Source organism: Dreissena polymorpha, chromosome 4 (genome assembly GCF_020536995.1).
Source record: "Dreissena polymorpha isolate Duluth1 chromosome 4, UMN_Dpol_1.0, whole genome shotgun sequence".
NCBI classification, from domain to species: domain Eukaryota; kingdom Metazoa; phylum Mollusca; class Bivalvia; order Myida; family Dreissenidae; genus Dreissena; species Dreissena polymorpha.
This window is the reverse complement of record NC_068358.1, coordinates 131636635-131659878: the sequence shown is the minus strand read 5'-3', so window position 1 is coordinate 131659878 and position 23244 is coordinate 131636635. Positions and strand designations below refer to the sequence as shown.

At 35.5% G+C, this 23244-nt stretch overlaps 1 protein-coding gene across 2 annotated transcripts in view; it reads right to left on the bottom strand.

The window, feature by feature from the left end:
- The window catches only part of LOC127876511 (nuclear pore complex protein Nup98-Nup96-like), a 94123-nt gene that overhangs the window by 21243 nt on the left and 49636 nt on the right, over positions 1-23244 (bottom strand). For both annotated transcript variants that reach the window (XM_052421810.1, XM_052421811.1), the window contains exons 21-28: positions 16345-16558; positions 15951-16085; positions 15079-15243; positions 9480-9791; positions 8582-8727; positions 3954-4098; positions 979-1074; positions 274-389 (exon numbers count right to left, since the gene is read on the bottom strand). In XM_052421810.1, the coding sequence (XP_052277770.1) occupies positions 274-389; positions 979-1074; positions 3954-4098; positions 8582-8727; positions 9480-9791; positions 15079-15243; positions 15951-16085; positions 16345-16558 (1329 nt within the window). The remainder of the gene's footprint in view (positions 1-273; positions 390-978; positions 1075-3953; positions 4099-8581; positions 8728-9479; positions 9792-15078; positions 15244-15950; positions 16086-16344; positions 16559-23244) is intronic.

Here is a 23244-nt window from a genome sequence, read left to right as displayed (position 1 = left end):
TGTTGATCATATTTCTTTCCTTTAATTACATTAACACAGGCATACATTCTACTTCGTCCTCAAACAATTTTTGTTTCAAGACATGAAATAGTTTGATTAAAAATACATAAGTTGTTCATGAATATTCCTTTTTCTTGAGATTCTTTAACCAATCTACACTAACACCCACATATGGTCGATGTGACTACTTTATTTCCTCCCTGGGGATCATAAATTGATTCCATTGTAATCAATTACACTGCATTTCAAGTTTACATAAATGTTTGTACACACCTTGTACTTATTTTCCTGCACTTCCTTGATGATGGTTTCCATGGAAACTGAAGCCAGCCAATTGGAGAATGCCTCTCGTCTGGCCCTGTGGTACATGTAGCTGTCCTTGCCCACGTCTGGAAAACATAGCAAACAGAGTAAGACAACATGTCTGTTTCAAAGTTGTACAGGGCAACAGATAAGGTTCGTTTTTACAATTTATATTTGACAGAAAACGTATTGAAATTAAAAATCAATCGTACAGAAAACGATTTTGAAAAATGGAAAACGAATTGTAATTGATTCTTCATCATTTTAGTTGTTCCTTTTTCTGCCGTACGGCTTTTAATTATAATTGTTGTATTGCAACCTTTAGTGCGGCCGTAATATTTTCAGTTAGTTTCAGTCTCATCTGGATCCAAACTGTTTGCAAAGGCCTTCAAAATTCAGTTCCAGCACTGAAAGGGTTAATGCATGTGCGTAAAGTGTCATCCCAGATAAGCCTGGGCAGTCCACACAGGCTAATCAGGGACAAAACTACACTTTTATGGTATTTTCATTTAAAAGAAGTCTCTTGTTAAGGAACATCAAGTTACGTCAGCAAGTGTCATCCCTGATTAGCTTGTGCAAAATGAACAGGCAAATATGGGACAACACTATACACATATGCATTTAGCCCCATTTTCATGGAGCAAGGCTCAAAAACAAGTAGTGCATAATTGTTACCCATGTTGTTGAACTCGGGCATGTTTCCCCAAAGAGCCACACAGAGGTCCCACACCATCCCCATGTGTTTCACAGTCTCCTCATCCGGATGTCCAGCTGTAACACAGCACATCAGTGATAGTGTCAAAACAAGCATATTCTTGTATTTTAGGGCAAAGGTATAAGTGAAGAATTTATGGGAAGTTAACTTAAGTCATGGCTGCCAATCTGGGAATACTATTTTTTGGTAAAATGTTTATTGTGAATGACATACTTGTCGTTGAAATAAGGAGTTTAGCAAATGAATAATAATTCCTATGGTATGACCTGAAAACACATAATGTGACTAGCAAACTAATACATAACACTTTGCATTCTGGGAAATTTGTCTTCTGCTAAAATGTCGTCTGCTGAATTTCTAAAATTAGCATTTTCTTCAATTTTTTTTAGGGATGGCAACGAATACCGATTTCGGTATTCGAATATTCGGTCACCCTTCCGAACGAATATTCGGATATTCGGTCAACATCTGTTGGAAAAAAGTCAACTTTGTTTACCGTACCATTACTCCATGAATTCTACTTTCGTTTTTACCGGAAGTTCACCGGAAGTGTTTAAATATTGACACAGCGTTTCCGTCGTTAATTCGAAGCTGATGTTGTTGATTACTTTTTATTGTTAAAATTGAATGACAAAAACTGTTTTTAAACTATTATATCGTACATCAACAATAGAACGAGAAACATAATATTACATGACGACAAAAAAATTACATGATAAAACAGTTAGATCTACATATAATTAAAGCTGAACTTAAACGAATTACTTAGTATGTACATAGCCACAACACACTTTGAACCTGTTTAACAGACCAAACAGTCAGTCTTTTAAAGTTGCCACGTTTAAAAGACACTTGGATCGGCGACATCTTATCGGATGATGTCGTGAAATACTTCCAAGCAGCAGAAGGCGTAGGTGGCATTTTGCTTGGACAGATATTTACTTTATGCGTGTAGCAATTATAATATTTTCAATTAAATGAGGGTGAAATACCAAAAACATTTCTTTAAGTATAATACCTGATTGAATATTGAGTAATTAATTAATGTTTGGAACATTCGATACGCAAATACTCATTAGAGGTTGAGTAAATTATTTTCTAAAAGCTTTTTTGATTGGACAACGTGATTAAAACCATACGATCTGTTTTGTTTTTCACACCAAGTCGGCTCTTTCTTTACTCATTTAATCTTTGATCATTTTAAATGTAATTCGAGTTATTAGATCAATACGGGTCGGTGTTTTAATTGCCATACGGTCTTATTTGTTTTTACACAAAGTTGGCTTTTCCTTTACTCATTTAATCTTTGATAATTTTAAATGTAATTCGAGTCATTGGATCAAGTGCAGGTCGGTGTTTTGATTGCCGACGCGATTTGCACCTATCATAATTTTGACACAAAGTGTCCGGCTTTGTTAGCGGGATTTATGACCGGTATACTGTCATCACCATAGCGACGCATTAACGCGCCTACCGGAATAAACATTATGACACGAGGAACAACTTTTGTGACAATGTTTGAAGCAAATTTTACGAATACAAAGTCTTTGAAATTACTCGATTTTTTATTTTTTCTTCCGAATATTCGATTCGGAAAACAGTATCCGAATATTCGGTCCGGGACCGAATATTCGGATATTCGTTGACATCCCTAATTTTTTTCAAAGAATACTATCAGAATAGCAAACAGTTTGGATCCTGATGAGACGCCACGTTCTGTGGCGTCTCATCTGGATCCAAACGTTTGCAAAGGCCTTTAAAATCCGGCTCCCGCACTAAAAGGGATAAGTGAGCAACTAAAAAAACCCTTGTATATGCACAAAGGCAACTTAGGAATGTTCGGACAACTGGTGATTATAACAGTTTCTTGCACACGCACAATTAATGTTGATAACATATTTTAAATTTTGATTTAATGGCTTGGGAAATGTTACAACAACCTACTCAACAAACATTTAATGTGGACAACATGAGCAATTGGCAGGGGTGGCGAAATCAAATGTCCGAGTTGCCCGAGTATAAAAGCAGTAATTAAGTTTTACAAAACCGGCTGTTGACATGCGATTACATTGTCAGTGCTATTTGCGGAGCAATCAAGCTAAAATACGGGCACACTCCTGCGCAGTGATCTCCCTCATTCTATAAAAGACCAGGAGCATGCCGCATTTTAAACATTCGGCCCGACTGTTAGACAGTGTAAAGACTGGTTTCTTTATTTTTACAATCAGACGGAAATAAAAAGTATCAAAGTAAGGTAATCAAAACACGGTCTACTTTATTATTTTAGACGACTTTAATGGTAAAAATGGAACATTTAGTTTTTTTTAAATCTTCAACAACGGAGCAGAAACCCGAAGCATTGAGCAGTCCACCTTCCAAAAAAACTAAGAAAGATTATGATAAAAAATATAATCTTAGTAAACGCACCAGAACTTTTCAAGAAACTTGGCTCACTGATTTTCAATGGTTACCAGTTGATGATAATCAAATTGCTACCAGTAGCGGAGCCTCAGTCTGATGAGGTCCACATATTAGACTAGTTTAATTTGTTAAGATTACGATGTACTTATGTTCAACACATGTTTAAATAACACTAGCGTTGCAAAATTAAAAGTTTTAGAAAGTCTTTATATTGTTTATAATAAACTGCTAAAATGAATGTACTATTGAAATACAACTATAAACAACACTAGAAAATCATACTCATTTTGGTGAATTCCACATTGTTTTACATTAATCAATAAATGCATTTATAATATATATAAACATTAATGGACAAGTGTAGTTCAGCAACGGACAAGTTAAATTTCATAAATGGTTGTCCGTGGACAAGTATAGTTTTTTGAGATTTCGCCACCCCTGATTGGGGAAACAACCGAATGACCATCAAAGTAATTCTTATATACCCCTTCTCTGCAAGTTCATGATTACATACTGAGAGTGTCTAGCTCATCCCTGTTCCTCTCTGCGTACTGATGTAGGGCCTCCACCCCTGGGGACGGTGCAAACACGGGGCACACTCCCTCCTTCGAGCTCTGGGAATGTACCAGCTGTATCTCCAGCATCTCACGATGGTTTTGCTGTAAGAAAATGTTAATAGCAATGTAATATTGTGATATCATATTTGGTCCAGCTCTGATTATTTTTCGGATTGTCTTTCAAATAAAAGTATAGAACAAGAGATTTCCAAGCAATATGGTCCCCTAAAGGTGAAACTCCACCATTGTCAGTAAATTTTATTTTTTATTTTTATATTGATGTAGGGACGGGAATCGTATCCAAAATCGGTATCCGGATAACCGTATCCGCTATCCGAATATATCCATTTATCCATATTATTTTGTAAGTAAACTAAAAAGGCTGTTACCTGATCATCACAATACTGTGAATACATTAATGTGCACTGTTAACAAAAGAACAAACAATATAAAGCATTTATATGATTTCTTTATTTAAATTATTTTATTTATAAGAACAATATCAAAGTCGCAAAATACGTAATTTCGTAATAAAAACCATCGTAAAAATAAAACAAAAGCATATTATGATATAAACATTCTACATACAATTAATACATTCAGTTTAATTTTATTTCTATTCGCTTAGATGTACTGACCTAAGGCTTTTGTTCATGAAAATAACTAAGTCGCTTTTTAGTCTGTTCCTTAACTTGGTAAGTACCAAGCCGGCCGATGAGAACATGCGCTCGGACGGAACGCTTAAGAAATTCACAAAAAATATCTCGCAGTTCTTGGTTAAAAAGATTGTCAAAACAACAGTAATGACAAACACAACTTTATTTATACTCTTTTTTTATAACAGATTAATATAAATTGACCAATTGAAAAACTTGTATTTGATTGGGCAGAGATAATTTTTCCATAATGTTGCACCCGTCGATTGAAGATAAGTAGCCAATTGGTGTCAGTTATTGGGAAGTAAGGACCATTAACAAAACATGGAGGCGCAAGTTGGCAATGATGCAACTCGGCCATTATCAACAAGGTGCTCGGGAACTGGCAGGGGCACTCGCTGAGCAATAACCATTTAACAGATTTATGTCAGTCTATCAACGATGTCTGGTATACCGATTAACGTTGAAATATACTATAAGGAACATAGTGTGCATAACAACAGGGGCATTATCGTTTAATCAAGTATTCAGATCCTCTTTTACAATTCGGATACTTGACCAGTATTCAATTATCCGGATAATCGTTACCATCCCTAATTTGTTGCCATAGCAACCAGAATTCTTGACGTAGAACTAAATAAATTGATGTGCATTATCTCCAAATTGTCATCTGTCCATATTTCAAGTTTCATGAAAAAATAAGAAGAACTTTTTAAGTTATCGCAGGATCCAGAAAAGTGTGACGGACTGACAGACAGAAAGACGGAGCGCAAACCATAGGTCCCCTCCGGTTTCACCGGTAGTAGACAATAATGTATTCAAGTAAATAGCAATTTGATCTTGTGATATGTCATATTTGGAGTTCATCTCTGATGATTTTTCAGATTGCCTTCAAAATAAATAAGAGTAATTGTAAGAACTATAAACCTGTAAATATTAAGATGCATTCTTTTAAACGCCAACCTGGAAGTTAATTGCTTTATTAATATCTAAATACATACAATCCCCATAAACATTATAAAACATCAAATTACAGGTGATATATCTATCCCAAAAAACAATGGAAAATCAATGCAGAAACCATATAAAATGCAAGAAAAAAGCCACCATTAACAGCATAAAGCCTCAAACTATGGGCAATAAATCCAGTCAGTCAGTCAGTCAGTTAGGTCAGTCTGTCGGTCGGTCGATCTGGGAGCATAACAAGAGCTGTCAGAATGCTTGACAGTATAACATAAGCCATCATGGGGAAATTGTTCAAATTATTCAATAAGGTCAAGGTAATAGTTCAGGTATATGTTCCACAATCTATTGAACATTTGTAAAAACATATAACAAACTAATAAGATTTTATTTCAAGTTTGATAGCAATAGCTTGGGTGGGAAGTTTGGACAGTCCTTCAAAAATAATGTAAATAAATATTTGATTGTTTTTTTTATTCAAAAAGAAAAAAAAGAATTTTTTTTTTTTTTTTTGGGGGGGGGGGGTACAATGTTGGGTGTGGTAATTTAGAAGATGATGGTTAAAAAAAACACTATTTTTTTTTTGGGGGGGGGGAGGACGTTTGGGGGGGGGGGGGGGAAGGGATTCTGGGTAGGGGCGTGGGGTATTGTTTTGGTGGAATCCATTGTGGTATTCAGGTAAGTGTTGTTCAATTATCTAAGTGTAAAAGGGGCCATAATTATGTCAAAATGCTTGATACAGTGGTCTGCTCTTGTTTATTGTTGGGGTCATGTCGGTAAACAAGTATGCAACATATAAAAGCAATATGTCAAAGGATATAGGAAATATTTGGGGTAGTATGCAAACTTTAACATAAATTTATCAATAATATGCATATTCTAAGTATACAAGGGGCAATAATTATGTCAAAATGCTTGATACAGTGGTCTGCTCTTGTTTATAGGTTGGGGTGATGTTGGTAAACAAGTATGCAAAATATGAAAGCAACATGTCAAGGGACAATGAAAATAAATGGGGTAGTAAGAAAACTTTAACATTTGCTGCATATTCTAAGTGGAAAAGGGGCCATAATTATGACAAAATGCTTGATAGAGTTGTTTGCTCTTGTTTATAGGTGGGGTCATGTTGGTAAACAAGTATGCAAAATATGAAAGCAATATGTCAAGGGACAATGAAAATAATTGGGGTAGTACGAAAACTTTAACATTTGCACGCTAACAGAACGGAAACGCCGACGCCGGGGTGAGTAGGATAGCTCCACTATATATATTTCATATATAATAGTCGAGCAAAAAAGGGCCATAATTCTTACAAAATGCTTGATACAGTTGTCTGCTCTTGTTTATAGGTTGGGGTCATGTTCGTAAAGAAGTATGCAAAATATTAAAGCAATATGTCAAGGGACATTGAAAATATTTGACGTGGTACGCAAACTTTAACATAGATTTATCAATAATATGCATATTCTAAGTGAAACAAGAGCTCTCAGAGGACAGCGCGCTCGACTATTCTAGTGCTTGACCGTATAACGTAAGCTATCATGGGGAAATTATTTAAAGTATTCAATAAGTTCAAGGTAATAGTTCAGGTATATTTTCCAAAATCTATTGAACATTTGTAAAGACATAAAACAAACTAATAAGATTTTATTTCAAGTTTGACAGCAAAAGCTTGGGTGGGAAGTTTGGACGATCCTTCAAAAATAAAGTAAATAAATATTTGTTTGTTTTTTTAACCATGATTCAAAGAAAAAAATATTCTTTTTGGGTTGGGTAGGGGGGGGGGGGGGTGAGAGGGGGTATAATGTGGGGTGTGGTCATTTATTACACTATCTTTTAAAAATAAAGGGGGGGGGGGGGGGCAGGGATTCTGGGTTGGGGCATGGGGTATTGTTTGGGTGGAATCCATTGTGGTATTCAGGTAAGTGTTGTTTTGTCAAAGTATTAATAAAATCTGATCATAAATTAAGAAATTATGGCAATTTAACTAAAATTTATTCTTTTGACCTTGAGAGTCAAGGTCATTCAAAAGACAAATTGAACTTGCCAGGTACAGTACCCTCATGATAGTAAGAAAATATTTGAAGTTTCAAAGCAATAGCTTTGATACTTTAGAAGTCAAGTGGATCTAAACACAAAATTTAACAAAATATTCAGTTACTAAGACAAAAAAGGGCCATAATTCTTACAAAATGCTTGATACAGTTGTCTGCTCTTGTTTATAGATTGGGGTCATGTTTGTAAAGAAGTTTGCAAAATATGAAAGCAATATGTCAATGGACATTGAAAATATTTGAGGTGATACGCAAACTTTAACATAGATTTATCAATAATATGCTTATTCTAAATGGAAAAAGGGCCATAATTCTTACAAAATGCTTGATACAGTTGTCTGCTCCTGTTTATAGATTGGGGTCGTGTTGGTAAAGAAGTTTTTAAAATATGAAAGCAATATGTCAAGGGACATTGAAAATATTTGAGGTGGTAAGCAAACCTTAACATAGATTTATCAATAATATGCATATTCTAAGTGAAAAAAGGGCCATAATTCTTACAAAATGCTCGATACAGTTGTCTGCTCTTGTTTATAGGTTGGGGTCATGTTGGTTAAGAAGTATGCAAAATATTAAAGCAATATGTCAAGGGACATAGGAAATATTTGGGGTGGTACGCAAACTTTAACATTTGCACGCTAACGCTGACGCCGGGGTGAGTAGGACAGCTCCACTATATATATTTCATATATAATAGTCGAGCTAAAAAAGCTTACACAAGCTACAACACATAAAGGAAGCTGGGGGGAGGGGTGGGGGGGGGTTCAATCACACGTACAATGACCTTCTTGTCCTGTGGTCAGAAATGTTACTTACAACGACTGTCTTGTCCTGTGGCCTTATGTTGTCAGCAATAATACCTACAATGACCTTCTTGTCTTGTTGCCTGATGTGGTCATCAATGTTACTTACAATGACTGTCTTGTCCTGTGGCCTGATGTGGTCAGCAATGTTGACTTTCTGCAGATGGACACTCCAGCAGGTGAGCCCCCTACTAGACTGGGCCCGCTTTTGTCCCCCTGAGAACAGGTTGAACATGCCCGTGGGCTTCTGTTCAACTGAAAAGACATGCATTGGAATTTGTCACAATCATGGTCTTTAAAAACTTGAGAATACTGAGAAAAAGCTACCGTAAAAGAATACATATTAAATGTCATGAAATTTAGTGGTTTTCCATGATATTACTTTTTCATTAACATGGAAATGAAAGATTTCAGATTTTGAAAAAAAACTGCCTTGGATTTGTTAATGTGTTTGTGTTACAATTGAGCTGCGTTCTGAGAAAACTGGGCTTAATGCATGTGCGTGAAGTGTCATCCCAGATTAGCCTGCGCAGTCCGCACAGTCTAATCTGGGACAACACTTTACGCACATGCATTAAGCCCAGTTTTCTCAGAGCAAGGCTCATTTATGAACCAGTCAACCCACAAAATCAATGAAAATAATGTTCCACGAATAATAATGATTTAATAGTTATTGGGTATGTTATGTGCACACTTTGTAATCTGTTGAACTCCTTTTAATGTAATTCTAGATAAACAAGACAAAATACACTCATTTTCTTTATGAAAGAGCCACGTCAGCTTTCTATTAAAATATATTAAGAATTTTTTTTTTTTACTCAGGGCACATGTATATTATTGCTCATAATAAAACAATAATGGATTTAAATAGCATATGCTGGACAGAGCAGGTTTATTTCTGGAAAATATAATAAGAATACTTTATTTTTATAAGAATATCTAACAGAAAGTATAACAAATGTTAAAGTTAAAAAGTCTTTATTTAAATCCACCAAATTTAGAATTACCCTTATCATGTTCAACAGGCTGTATGACATCTCCACTATGGGCTAACGTCCACCCAGGTCCCCACCCAACTCGGAAACTGCGACCCATGAACAGGCCCGCGTCCACGCACATAGCCTGCTTGCCGTACTGAGTGCCTTCCCTCACCGCAGGGATCACCTTGGTAACCAGTGAACCCAGCGACCTCTTCTGGTAATCCTGCTGAGTCATTCCGCTTTCCAGAAGCATGTACTCTTTCACTGGAGGGTGGAAGGTCTCTTGCGTGCGCTGAGCTCTGATTGGCTCCGGTGTCACCAGACGCGGGGAATACAGTCCTACCAACAGGATGATTCACCAAGGGTTACAGTGTATAAGAACAACATTATTCCTGTCTTTGTAAATTAATTGTTTTTTAAAATGATATAAGTTTTGTTTTTACTTCAAACGCATGCTGTTATTGTATATGTAGTTTTACAACAATGAGCTTTAGATGCTCAGATCAAAATAAACTATTCAGATTAGTTCTGTTCATATTCATATAACTTTTTTCAATTTGAAATCGTATTATATCAAAAGGTCACACCCAAAAAGTAGTTACAGCATGATTGCACTATATTGGTTTTGGATGTGGAACGTTTTTTCAGCGTTATAAAGCTAAACAATATTATTTGTATTTAATCAGACTAATGCAGAGCTCAGGAAATACAGACAAAGTAAATGTTCAGCTGCAACAGCAAAAGAAAAAAACTAACTATACCATACAGTCCTTATGGCAAGGAGCTAAACAGAGAGACACAAAACAAATCTACCATTTAAAACATAAGACTACACTAGAAAAACAAGCAATTCACGTGATCTTTGACAGCAATTAAAACACATACCCTGACAAGAGCTGTCAGAAGACAGCGCCCTCGTCTTTTCGAGTGATTGACAGTATAATGGGGAAATTGTTCATATTCAATAAGGTCAAGGTAATATAGTCATATTCTAACTGGGAGAGGACCATAATTGAAACATATTGATCGCTTATGTTTAAAAGAAGTGGTACATTATAGACGATTCTGAGTTCAGGTATATTTTCCACAATCAATTGAACATTTGTAGTAAAGACATAAAACACACTAATAAGATTATATTTCAAGTTTGATAGCAATAACTTGGGTGTGATGGTTTGACGGTCTTTAAAAAATAAACCAATTTTTCTAAGTATAAAAAGGGGCATAACTCTAAAAATAATGCAGACAGAGTTATGCAACTTGACATACACAATTGTCTTGTTGCCATAAAAAAGTATCCCAAGTTTGAGTTAATTATCTTTGATAGTGTTAAAGTTATTTGACTTTATAAAAAACTTGAATCAACGGCGACGCCGACGCCGGGGCGAGTAGTATAGCTCTTTTTTTCCCCGAAAAGTCTAAAAATTAAAGTTATTGGGTAAAAATGTTTTTCTAATTTAAGTAACAGGTACCTTGATCTATCACAGGTATCATACAGATTTTCTCTAATGCAATTTAAGCACTTTTCAAGGGAAAAAAATCCAAATTCAAGCACTTTTTTAGTCCGACCTACTGAAAACTGTATATTATTCCGTGTCCAATACTGACAACATTTGTGCTAAATTGGTCTCTTCTTGCCTAACATTCTATGTGAATTTCAACAGTCTGCACTACCCTGCTACAGTAACAACTGTTTACTCAAAAGTAAGATATTTAAGTATGATATAGTAATTGACCAAGGCAATTCAAGGCATACCAAAAAAAACCTGGTATTAATATTGAATATGTATTCTAAATGTTCATAACACATATTCCAGTGGTGTAATATAGCTACTACAAAGTGTTAAAGACAAATATGCACCTGCTACAAATTAATTCTGAAAAAAAAAAGAGAAAACTACCAATGTACAGAACCTCGCAACGGCCTTTAATTAAGTTTAGTTTGAACATAATATAAAATGCAATGTATTAATTGAAGCTTGTAAAAAGTAACCTTACTAAGTAATTTTCTACAGCAGGAACACATGTACATGTAAAATCTGTTATAGACTCAATAGTGTACTGTATATGTTCAGACTGAGAGTCTGCACTCATTTAAACAGATCGCAGTTTCTTCACAGTATCATCTAATTTATTTGACAATCAGTCAAGTGCAACTTTTTTGTCTCTTGTCTTTTGCAGTACGTCTGAATGAATTTGCTTCACATACAAACAAACTGCATTTTTTGGTGGCTTTTCAACGCCGCTTCCCCCATACTATCGATCTCTATACCTGTTCTGCATACTTTACAAGATGCTTTGACTTTAGCATCGGCGTTGTCAAAAACCCAAGGGTACTTATTAAGACATCCTTTCTGAAAAATGCACTTATTTGCTGGCATATTTCAACTTGTCAGCACCGTAATGGCATATTAAATGCGTACAAAAAAACCGAAGTAGACCAATTGGCGGAAGATTAGTAGCAGTTGCATCCTCTACATTCTAAAACTCGTACCAATCCAGTACCTGCCCGTATGAACAGATCGGAACCATCATAAATCGTGAAAACAACAACGACTTCGGACTCATGGGAAAAGATATTAAATTAAATATTTTTGCCCTGTTTTTCAAGCACTTTTCAAGCCACAAATAAGCACTTTTTAAGCATTTTTAAGTTTTTGTAGGCAAATAAGCACTTTTTAAGCACTCCACAGCCTTTATAAGCACTTTTCAAGGAGAACCTTGAAATTCAAGCACTTTTCAAGGTCTGTGCGAACCCTGTATCATAAAACATCTTATCCCAAAGGAAAGCTTAAGATTGGTCTTCATGTGAACTTCAAACAGAAAAAAATTCATAACAATACCTACCTCACAACTAAACAATTTTTAAGACACATTGAACACAAACTTGACCCAACTGGTCCAAAATGGATCATACACTAGGTATACATGTAAGATACCTACACACACAATTTCAACACAGTCTCTCTGTCCAAAAGCAAGCTCTGAACTCCCATGCCAGGTGTGGAAATTTTACACACAATTTCAGTGCAATATCTCTATACAAACTAACATGTTTTTTTTTTAACAAAGACCATTTTTAAATTATAAGTAACAGTGAACTTGAGCTTGATCCCAATGAACCAAAGTGCAAGCTAGGTGTGCTTGCAATATACCTATGCACACCATTTCAAAAACAGTGAAGTGCAGTAAAATCAGCGTTAATGGTATGGAACCATTATAATTGTTAGCCTTTTTTTAATGTATGTTGTAGTTGAAACAAGGTAAACTTATGAATAACAATATAACCCCATTGTATACCATTGACCAAATGCCATGCCATATATTTTTGCCTGGTTATTGAACCTGACTTTCATTTCATGAGAAACAAGATATGTGTTTGTCCCCTTTTGCGCCACTTTGAAGCTATATATTTGACCTTTGACCTTGAAGTATGACCTTGACCTTTCACCACTCAAAATGTGCAGCTCCATGAGATACAAATGCAATCCAAAGATCAAGTTGCTATCTTCAATATTGCAAAAGTCATTGCAAATGTTAAAGTTGGGGCAAACAAACAAACACACAAACCAACAGACAGGGCGAAATCAATATTTCCCCACTATAGTGGTGGGGGACATAAAAAGTTGTGTGAAGATTTGTTAAAAAAGCATGAGTTTAGAACACAAAATTTTATTCAATTTTGGATAACCTGTCCTCTATACGTTGTATAGCCTCGTGAAGAGGATCTTTGTGCGCCGAATAATCACGAGTTTGATTCAAACTATCGCTTAATATTCAGAAATATTAATTCTAAGATAACATGTGCCTGGGACCCGCCGTGTGACTTGCACTTCCGGAACAAGACGAAATTATTACGCTCAATGCGTAATAAGTCCACACAAAAAATAGTTTGCATTAACTACTAGCTTTTTGTATAAAAAAGGCCATGTCTCTGCAGCCATTTTGGTTGATTATCGAACTTTGCCTTCAATTAATGTCAACAAACATTTGCATTGAAATTTTCTAACATAGGTACTAACAAACTAGACACACACAAGAAAGATGCAATCAACAGCAATAATGTCTAAAAAAAATAAGCAGGGCTTCCGCTGTCGTTCGCCAAATTCGCCGTTGGCGAAAATTTTGCAAATTCGGCGAATAAAATTCTCGGATGGCGAAAATGCTCGGCGAAACGTTTTTAAAATTCGGCGAATAAAATTCTCGGTTGGCGAAAATGCTCGGAGAAACATTTTTTGCCTGTCAAGTACCATCCCAGATAGTAAACTCTTTAAACCGTCGACTGTGCGTCAATACATTATAGTGTTATTAACCAGAAAATTTGATACGCAGTCTGCAGCAACACCGGTCAGAACCGGTCATCGAAACAAAGGAAACTTGCTGGTGCATTGTGTACTGGCAGTGACGTCACCATCTATGTATAGAACGCTTGCTGGTGTGAAAACAAAAGGTGTTATCGAACATTATGTCAATACCACGGGCCTGGCAAAGCATTTAACAAAAAACTATTTCTTCACAAAACATGAAATCTTGTTTCAACAGGAATTTCTGTTTAATAGTTTCATTATTATAATATTTTGGGAAAGGTAAAGTTTGATTAAGAAACCAACAATTTCGGAAATAAAAAGTATACCATTCACTCATAGTAATATATTTCGGATATGTTAAAAATTCGGACATTTAAAGATACGGACATTTATGTGTTGGTTTGTTGTTGATAGTTTGTAAAACTATGTTTTATCATATTTCAGGCAACTAGAATGGATGGTAGCAATTATCTGGGCCTTTCTGTCAAGAAATATGCGTTAAAAACATTCATTTATTTGAGCCTAGAAATCATCCACCACTTACAGAAAATGTTTTAACAACAGAAGCTGTCAAAGCTGATGTATATCATATCCAAATGACCAAATATAACTGTTTAACAATATGAAGTGAGAGGCTTTGAAAATAAAGCATCTTTAGTCTTGATCAACTGTAATGTTTTGCAAATATTGAAATATGTGCTCAAGAATGAATATCTTTAATATAATGAAAATGTGCTAATTTTGTAAACAATGTGAACTGAACATGTGCTTATGATGTATGAATAAACTGATAATCTGTTATGTAGAATAAAAGTATGATTATTACATTGATGTATGTATATCTAGATGTATGTATATCTATAAATGTTTTTTTTATAAACTGATATTCTGTTATGTACAATATTTTAAAAGGATGATTATAGTAATAAATATATTTAAGCTTCATATTGTAGTTATTTGTGTTCTTACACCCCTAGACTTTCACGCGGCGGTCCCTAATGCTTGGCTAAAACTTTGGCTACAGTTTCTAAAATTTGGCTACAAAAAAATCCAATTGGCTAAAATGTTGGCTAAAAAAAATTTTGAGCCAGGGGAAGCCCTGAAATAAGCAGATAATAATGTTATGACATACCTGATTCATTTGCGGTTTCCCGCTAAGATAACAATGTTATTACATACCTGATTCATTTGCGGTTTCCCGCTAAGATAATTATGTTATTACATACCTGATTCATTTGCGGTTTCCCGCTAAGATAATAATATTATTACATACCTGATTCATTTGTGGTTTCCTGCTAAGATAATAATGTTATTAATACCTGATTCATTTGCTGTTTCCCGTTGAGGAAGGTTGGCCAACTTGACAGGCGCCATGTACTTTGATTTCAGAGCAGAGCTGAAGAGACTGGGGCCACTTCCCTCGTTGTTCCTTAGCAACGGTGATCCAGTGGACAAGCTGGACTTCTTGCCAAACATGGAACCATCTAGATAATGATTAATGATAAAAATATCCATTCTTTGGGGAAACAACAAGCAGTAAATAATGCTTTGTCAGAAGACTGTAAAAATTAAATCCATCTTTAACTTAATTACACACAGTCATGTATGTTCCTGAAAATGACAAATCACAACATCAAAATCTTATCGGGAAATTTTAGTTTATTAAGCCGACTGCTATTATACTGTTCAGAGCTTTTTTAAATGTTTAACCTTCTACCGCTGTGTCCATTATATGGAGTCATTCCCTTAGTTAAAGGTTCTCAAAAACACAAATCCTGCAGTTTCCCCTCAGCCAATTTTATTTTGTTGCACTGCTGTGATATTTGTTCCATACATCCAAAAATGGTACCCCCCCCCCCACCCCTCAAAAAGGGCTCAACATTAACGATATTTCAATAGTCCTGGACAACCAAAATGTAAGTTTGGACAAGTAAAAAAAGAATCTGATAATCTGACAAGATAGGTGAAAAAATTCAAGGTAATCCTTTTCTCTTAATATAAACACTAGTAAGTTAATAAAGTCCTCTTTTTCTTTAATAAACACTAGCAAGCAATTGGATACAAAAATCCAGTAATTTGGCTCAAATGTCCTTCTTACCGGTAAACTTAATGTTGACAATTCAACAATAAAGCGTGAGGTATTTTGCAGTCAAGTTACCTAGGCATCAAATGTACCCAGTTCTGAACATACCGAAAGCTGGAGCAGGCATGTCATCGTCCTCGAAGAAGGAAGCCTTCATGACCTGCATGTTGCGAGGGTCGACCCCCATGCTGCTGGCCAGGCGGTGAGATGAGGGCTGGTCCTCAAGCATCAAGTCTTCGTCGTCTGCAATGTATGTGTGACAAAAAGTTGAGAAAAATGTTTGTTTGTGTGGGAAGTATTTAAGGTATATGGCGATCAGTTAGTAGTAAGCTACAAATCCTTTACTTGGACAATCAATGCAGTTTACAAGTATGAAGTGCACATACTTAGGCCATACATGAGAAGTAGGTGGAAAATGGCCATATTATCATGCTCATCTGTTACCAGAAATTATACAGCAATATAGTTAACCTGAGCTGAGCCCAAAACATGAGTTACCCACCCTGCTCAGTGAGCACCCCCATTGGTTCTCCATCGAGCTCCCCCATCTGGTTGTCATCGTCACCCATGGGGATCTCCACCCGGCCCCCTGCGCCGCTCCCTTCACTCTCGTCATCCGTGCCAATAGTGAACCGCGCCACGTGGGGGCCGTCCTGCTGACCTCTTGCACCAGATTTAGGCGCTCCCGCTTTAGGGTCTAGCAGAAGCTTCTGTTTCTGTGAAGGGACAGAGAATTGGTTGTTGTCAAGGAGGTTAGTTTTCTGTAGGAAATGGCTGTTGGCAAATATAAATAACAGAAACTGGGAGAAAATGTTTCGACAGTATATGGTATTGGAATGGGATGTGCATAATAATTTGCACTTAATCATTGTTTATAAGTCAATAAACAACTGTGTTAAGTTCAAATTTTTTTAAATTAAAGCATGACAGTGTTAGCCATAGGGTTAGTAGGCATGAATCAGTGTGAACAACAATTTTTCACAGGCCAAGAATCAATGATAATTAAAAAAACAATTGCTATTCTATTATAATCTGACAACAATATTGACAAACAAAATATGAACAAAAACACATATGCCATGATCAGGTTTGTAACAGCTTATTACGTTGTTAATGAGAAGATTTACAATGCAAATTTGTCAATCAAAAAACACAGCAAGTATATTAATATTAGAACAATTGAACTGAGTGGCACATAGAGAAAACCTAGCTGAATGCATGAGCCTTACATATTATATTGCCCTGGATTAGCCTACGCAGTCTGCACAGGGTAATCTGGGACTACTTTCTGCCTACTGTGCATTGCACAGGGTAATCTGGGACTACTTTCTGCCTACAGTGCATTGCACAGGGTAATCTGGGACTACTTTCTGCCTACAGTGCATGGCACAGGGTAATCTGGGACTACTTTCTGCCTACAGTGCATTGCACAGGGTAATCTGGGACTACTTTCTGCCTACAGTGCATTGCACAGGGCAATCTGGGACTACTTTCTGCCTACAGTGCATTGCACAGGGTAATCTGGGACTACTTTCTGCCTACAGTGCATTGCACAGGGTAATCTGGGACTACTTTCTGCCTACAGTGCATTGCTCTTTATAAAACTCTTTCTTTAAACAAAATATTCCCTAAAAGCAGAAAGTGTTGTCCATGATAAGCCTGTGTGGAATGCACAGGCTAACCAAAGGCAATATGTAACATGTATGCATTAAACCCTATTTTTCCAGAGCGTAATTTGAGGTCAAACTAACTGTTAAAACCAAATATGTAGATCATAATTGCTTCCCATGAAACATGTTAACTGACAGCCACATTGCACTTGAGCAACACTAGAGCTATCACTTATCCCTTTGCATGCTGGGAAATTTGTCGTCTGCTAAAATGTCGTCTGCAGAATTTCTAAAATTAGCATTTTCTTCGATTTTTTTTCAAAGAATACTATCAGGATAGCAAACAGTTTGGATCCTGATGAGACGCCACGTTCTGTGGCGTCTCATCTGGATCCAAACTGTTTGCAAAGGCCTTCAAAATTCGGTTCCCGCACGGAGAGTTATAATTATTGATTAATTCTGCCACATCCTAGAATTAACACCAATATTCAGGTATGAAAGTTAGTACTGTATTTCACATTCCGTGTCAAAGCATGACCTTGAGCTTTGAGTCATACAGATTAATAATATAAGCAGATTGTTTTCAAATATGTAAATGAAGAAGTAGTTACCTATTGAATTCTATTGTCGTACCATAAAACCCCATTTGATAAATTATTGTGCATTCAACATTCTTGTATACAGCAAACACCATTTTACAGTGACATCATTTTGTTTATTTGAATAACATCATTTAATATTTTAGTATTACTTTCAGCAAGTTAATTTTTGTTAACTTTTGTAATGAAGACAGAAAATTGTGAAAATAATTAAATTCCAGGTGATGAATACAGGTAAGTTCTGCTCTGCACGAAAACATGAGTCACTCTCCAATTCTTGTGGTTTAGGTTTGCAAAGCCTGCTAAATAATCTCATCTGAATTCATCACTAACTTAACATTTTCCATGTTTTAAGATTTTGAAACATTTCACTTGACAAAATTGCGGAAGGTCCTCCAAATAAAATAGAAGACGGACAATAGAAGGTCATTTTGAATTTTGTTGAAGAACATATTATATTAAAAACTACTTTCACATTATGTTCATCAACGTATTAAGCTGTATGGAAATCTTGACACTGAGAGTTACCCAAATAAATCTGATAAAATTCAAAAATTGTTTCACATTAGTATTTTTTTAAACTATGAATGTGGGATGTTTTATGTATATAAATAACACATAAGTGGTTTGTGTTCTGGGAAATCTGGGATTGACTCTTTCATTGGGGAACCGAATTTTGAAAGACTTTGCAAACAGTTTGGATCCAGATGAGACGCCACAGAACGTGGCGTCTCATCTGGATCCAAACTGTTTGCTATTCTGATAGTATTTTTTGATTTTTTTTTTTGAAGAAATGCTAATTTTAGAAATTCAGCAGATGACATTTTAGCAGACGACAAATTACCCAGCATGCAAAGGGTTAATGCGCGATAAATGTGGTCTCAGATAAGTCTCAGTAGTCCGCACAGGAAAGTAGACTTCCTAATAGACTTCCTTACTTTTATCAACAGAGACATTTTCAAGAATGTTTACATTTACTTGTTTAATGTGACATGCTTACTTTATAATTATTTCTTAAATCACGATACAAAATATATGTTTTAATTTTTTGTGGCACAATATATTCCATGTGAATTTCTGGCTAAGATATCCGAACATTTGCGAGCTAACCCGTGATTGGCTTTGGACAGCTTTGGAAGCACGACATAGTTCTCATGAATACATCGTTCTTCTGAGGCTGCCCGTAGCCAGTCTCTCATTTGCTCATTAATGTTCGGATATCATGGCAGGAAATTCAGATGAAATCTATAGTCGCACAAAAAACAAGGGACAAAATTGTCACAAAACCAGATTTTTCAATATGAAAAACAAGATGCGTTTGTGAAACACAATGTCCCCCTATATGATGTTTGACCTTGTAGGATGACCTTGACCTTGACCCGTTACCACTCAAAATGTGCAGCTCCATGAGATACACATGCATTTCAAATATAAAATTGCTAGCTTCAATATTGCAGAAGTGACATTACATGAGCAATTTTGACCCATATATTTGACCTTGAAGGATGACCTTGACCTTTCACCACTCAAAATGTGCAGCTCCATGAGATACACATGCATGCCGAATATCAAGTTGCTATCTTCAATATTGCAAAAGTATTCATAAAATTAGCGATTTGGGCCACATATATTTGACCTCTGACCTTGAAGGATGACCTTGACCTTTCACCACTCAAAATGTGCAGCTCCATGAGATACACATGCATGCCAAATATCAAGTTGCTATCTTCAATATTGCAAAAGTACTCATAAAATGAGCGATTTGGCCACATATATTTGACATCTGACCTTGAAGGATGACCTTGACCTTTCACCACTCAAATTGTGCAGCTCCATGAGATAAACATTCATGCCAAATATCAAGTTGCTATCTTGAATATTGAAATACTGCAAAAGTGTACATTAAATGAGCGATTTTGACCCATATATTTGACCTTTGACCTTGAAGGAAGACCTTGACCTTTCACCACTCAAAATGTGCAGCTCCATGAGATACATATGCATGCCAAATATCAAGTTCCTATCTTCAATATTGCAAAAGTTATTGCAAATGTTAAAGTTGCCGCAAACCAACCAACCAACCAACCAACAGACCAACCAACCAACAGACCAACAGACAGGGCAAAAACAATATGTCCCCAACTACTATAGTGGGGGACATAAAAAGAGTCTAATAAATAGATAAAATTCAAAATGTGCTTTAATACTGATAGTTCCTAGTTACCCCACTAGTGTAAAATTCAATATATTTTTAGTCATGGCGACCTTGATTTAAAAGTCTGATAAAGGGAGACAATTCCAAATGTGCATTGTTACTGATTGTTCCTAGTTACCCCCCTTGTGTCAAATTCAATCCATTTTTAGTCATTTGATTTGATTTCGACAGAATCATAAAATCCCCACAATATGCGCTAGGGCACTTGGTGACAATCATTTTGTGAAAGTTCTTTTGAAATCCGTTGAGAAATGAAGGAGTTGCGCTCGGAAGAATTGTTTTGCCCACTTGCCGACATTCACCAATCTAATAACCAGTTTTTTCCTTTAGAAAACCTGGTTAATAAAACGAGCATTTTGTATCGTGTTACATCTATGTTTCCATACCACATCTAGCATTGAAATATTGGCTATTGCTATAAGGAACAATGATTTTTTATGGGTTAACTTTATTTTTCTAAATATTCTTTGATTTGGAGTATTTATGTAGCGGACAATTGCGAGTGTAATAGCAGGGGGGACATGAAGAATACATGACTCACTGCATATTTTCCAAATATAACAAATAAACAAGCACAAAACACCAAATTTATTTAGAAACGATACATTTATGATCATATTAAGATTATAAGTGCATTATATCAGTGATTTTTTTTGTTATATATTTTACAGTCTTTGACTTTTGGATTGGGAATAATAATAGCACGATAAACCATGAAATTTGGGACAAATTAATCAATATTAATATGATTATAAATAATAGGATTCCAATTGTTTTTAAGTGCATGTTTAACTGCATTCGTAAATTTATTTTGTAAAGCGCTCTGGAATTATATCCCTGCATAACAAACTCAATAAACCATTGAATGAGTTTATTAAAAAAGTTTGGCTTGTTTTGGGGAAACAATCATTCTTGCCATTGTGAAACGGCCTGTAAGAGGCTGTCATTTTTGGCAAAACAAATCACTGTATATACTAATGGTGCACATAATAATGTAATGAAAAACAGACATTGAAAATCAAATTAACAAATAAAAAGATATAAAGGTTATTGATATAACAAAAAAGACAAACTTAACATGACAACAATCTTCTGAAATAGCTGCACATTCTATTTTTTCCCCTAATATACATGTACTTAAAACTAAAAAACGAACTTGTTGTAGGACATCATCTGGGGGCAGTTTCATAAACGATCGTACAACAATTTTAACTTACGAGAGAATTTTGTAATCTTAATAAGTAGACGAACTAGCTAGCAATGCTCATTAAATATATACGGCACTTGATATGCCAATGTAATTAAGTACTGAAAATCATATGATATGGACTAAAGCAATTATGTATCTTAGAAAAATGTATCGTATCATAAAATTTAATGAGAACTAAGATGTTTATTGAAACGGTCACCTGTATTTCAGTTATAGATAACAAACTTTGTGAAACCCTTTTTTTCTTTTTCTTTGTTTTTGTTATGTTGACTTTGACCTTGGAAAAACCCACAGCATGTACAACAAGTCTTCAAATAAAGTGTCTAAGCAGAAAGTTCCATTACAAAAGCTTGAGACTAAAATAAAGTATATTTTTTGTAACTGAGACCAGGCCACTACTACCCCACATGTAATATGAAGTGAGGTCTTATTATATGGTATCAATGTAAGAAGTTTTGTTCTCAAATAAATTAATTGAGACAATTTTTGACGATGCTGCGAAGCAGATCGTGTAAGTTATCAAACCATGAAAAAAATCTTCACAATGGCGACCTATGTAAGAGACCGAGCCAGTCCAATTGAGATAGCTTAATTTTTCTAATTGGCATACCTCGCTGATTATCATTTATAAAGGTAAAGGAAGCTCAGCTATAAATAGGACAGCATATTCTGGGAAAAAGATTTAATAATAGTTTGAAAACGTTAATTTTAAATCAGTTATATTCAATCCATTATATGTTTATAGATCAATTAAACAATTATGCATTTTCTGTATTGTATTTGACATTTGTCGTGATTTTTCTGTAAATAAATTGCGAATGAAAACATGTATAATTAACGTTTAACGCCATACATGCCATAATTTTTCAGACCAATTCCGGGACATTGAGTTAAATTGTCCGGGACTTTTGCCGATTTTCCGGGACATGTATAAAATGTAGCGATATTTATAGACATATGCATTTTTGGTACGTTTTTTTTTTGTTTCGCATCGTTAATTGCAAAAGTTCGAAAGCCTATCCGAAATACACTTGATCTGTTAACGTCAAATTTAACATTACTACTTCCGTTACTAGATACAAGCCACGTGTTTTCAGTGTAAGCGTTCTAAACATAGATGGTGACGTCACTGCGTTATTGTTATTAAGACCGGTGTGTAACGCGTAGTTGTTGATACGCCTTTATTCATTTATAACATTTATATAATAAAAAAATACAACAATACAGTACCGTTAGATCGTCAACTCAAATCAATTCACAATACATACTGCTTTTTAATTTTTTACTCAGCGATGTTGGACTTTAGATGTGTGAACAACTATCCTTTGCCCTTACGCAGCGGGAAATAATGACGTTGTAGATTAAAGTCAATTAACAACCACATTAAACAATGCCGCCTTTTCGGTTTGACCGCGAACGTGAGACAATCGATATGATAACAGGACCCCTGTTAATTGATCGATTTTGACACGTAGCGTAGTCTGCCTATTCGGGTAGGCATTGTCATGGAGACGCTGCAGATATACACAGATTCGAGGTGCATTTAAGCCTAAGATAATGTACATGTATATATGGATTTTGTAAATTCCGGGACATTTAACAGATTTCCGGGACAGCGGGACAAGTTCTTCATTTCCGGGACTGTCCCGGACAATCCGGGACGTATGGCATGTATGTTTAACGCGATCATGAGTGTAAAGAAAACAATTATTTCGAACCTGACATTTGTAAACGTTAAAGCGAGTATGGTATATAAACAGCATAATAG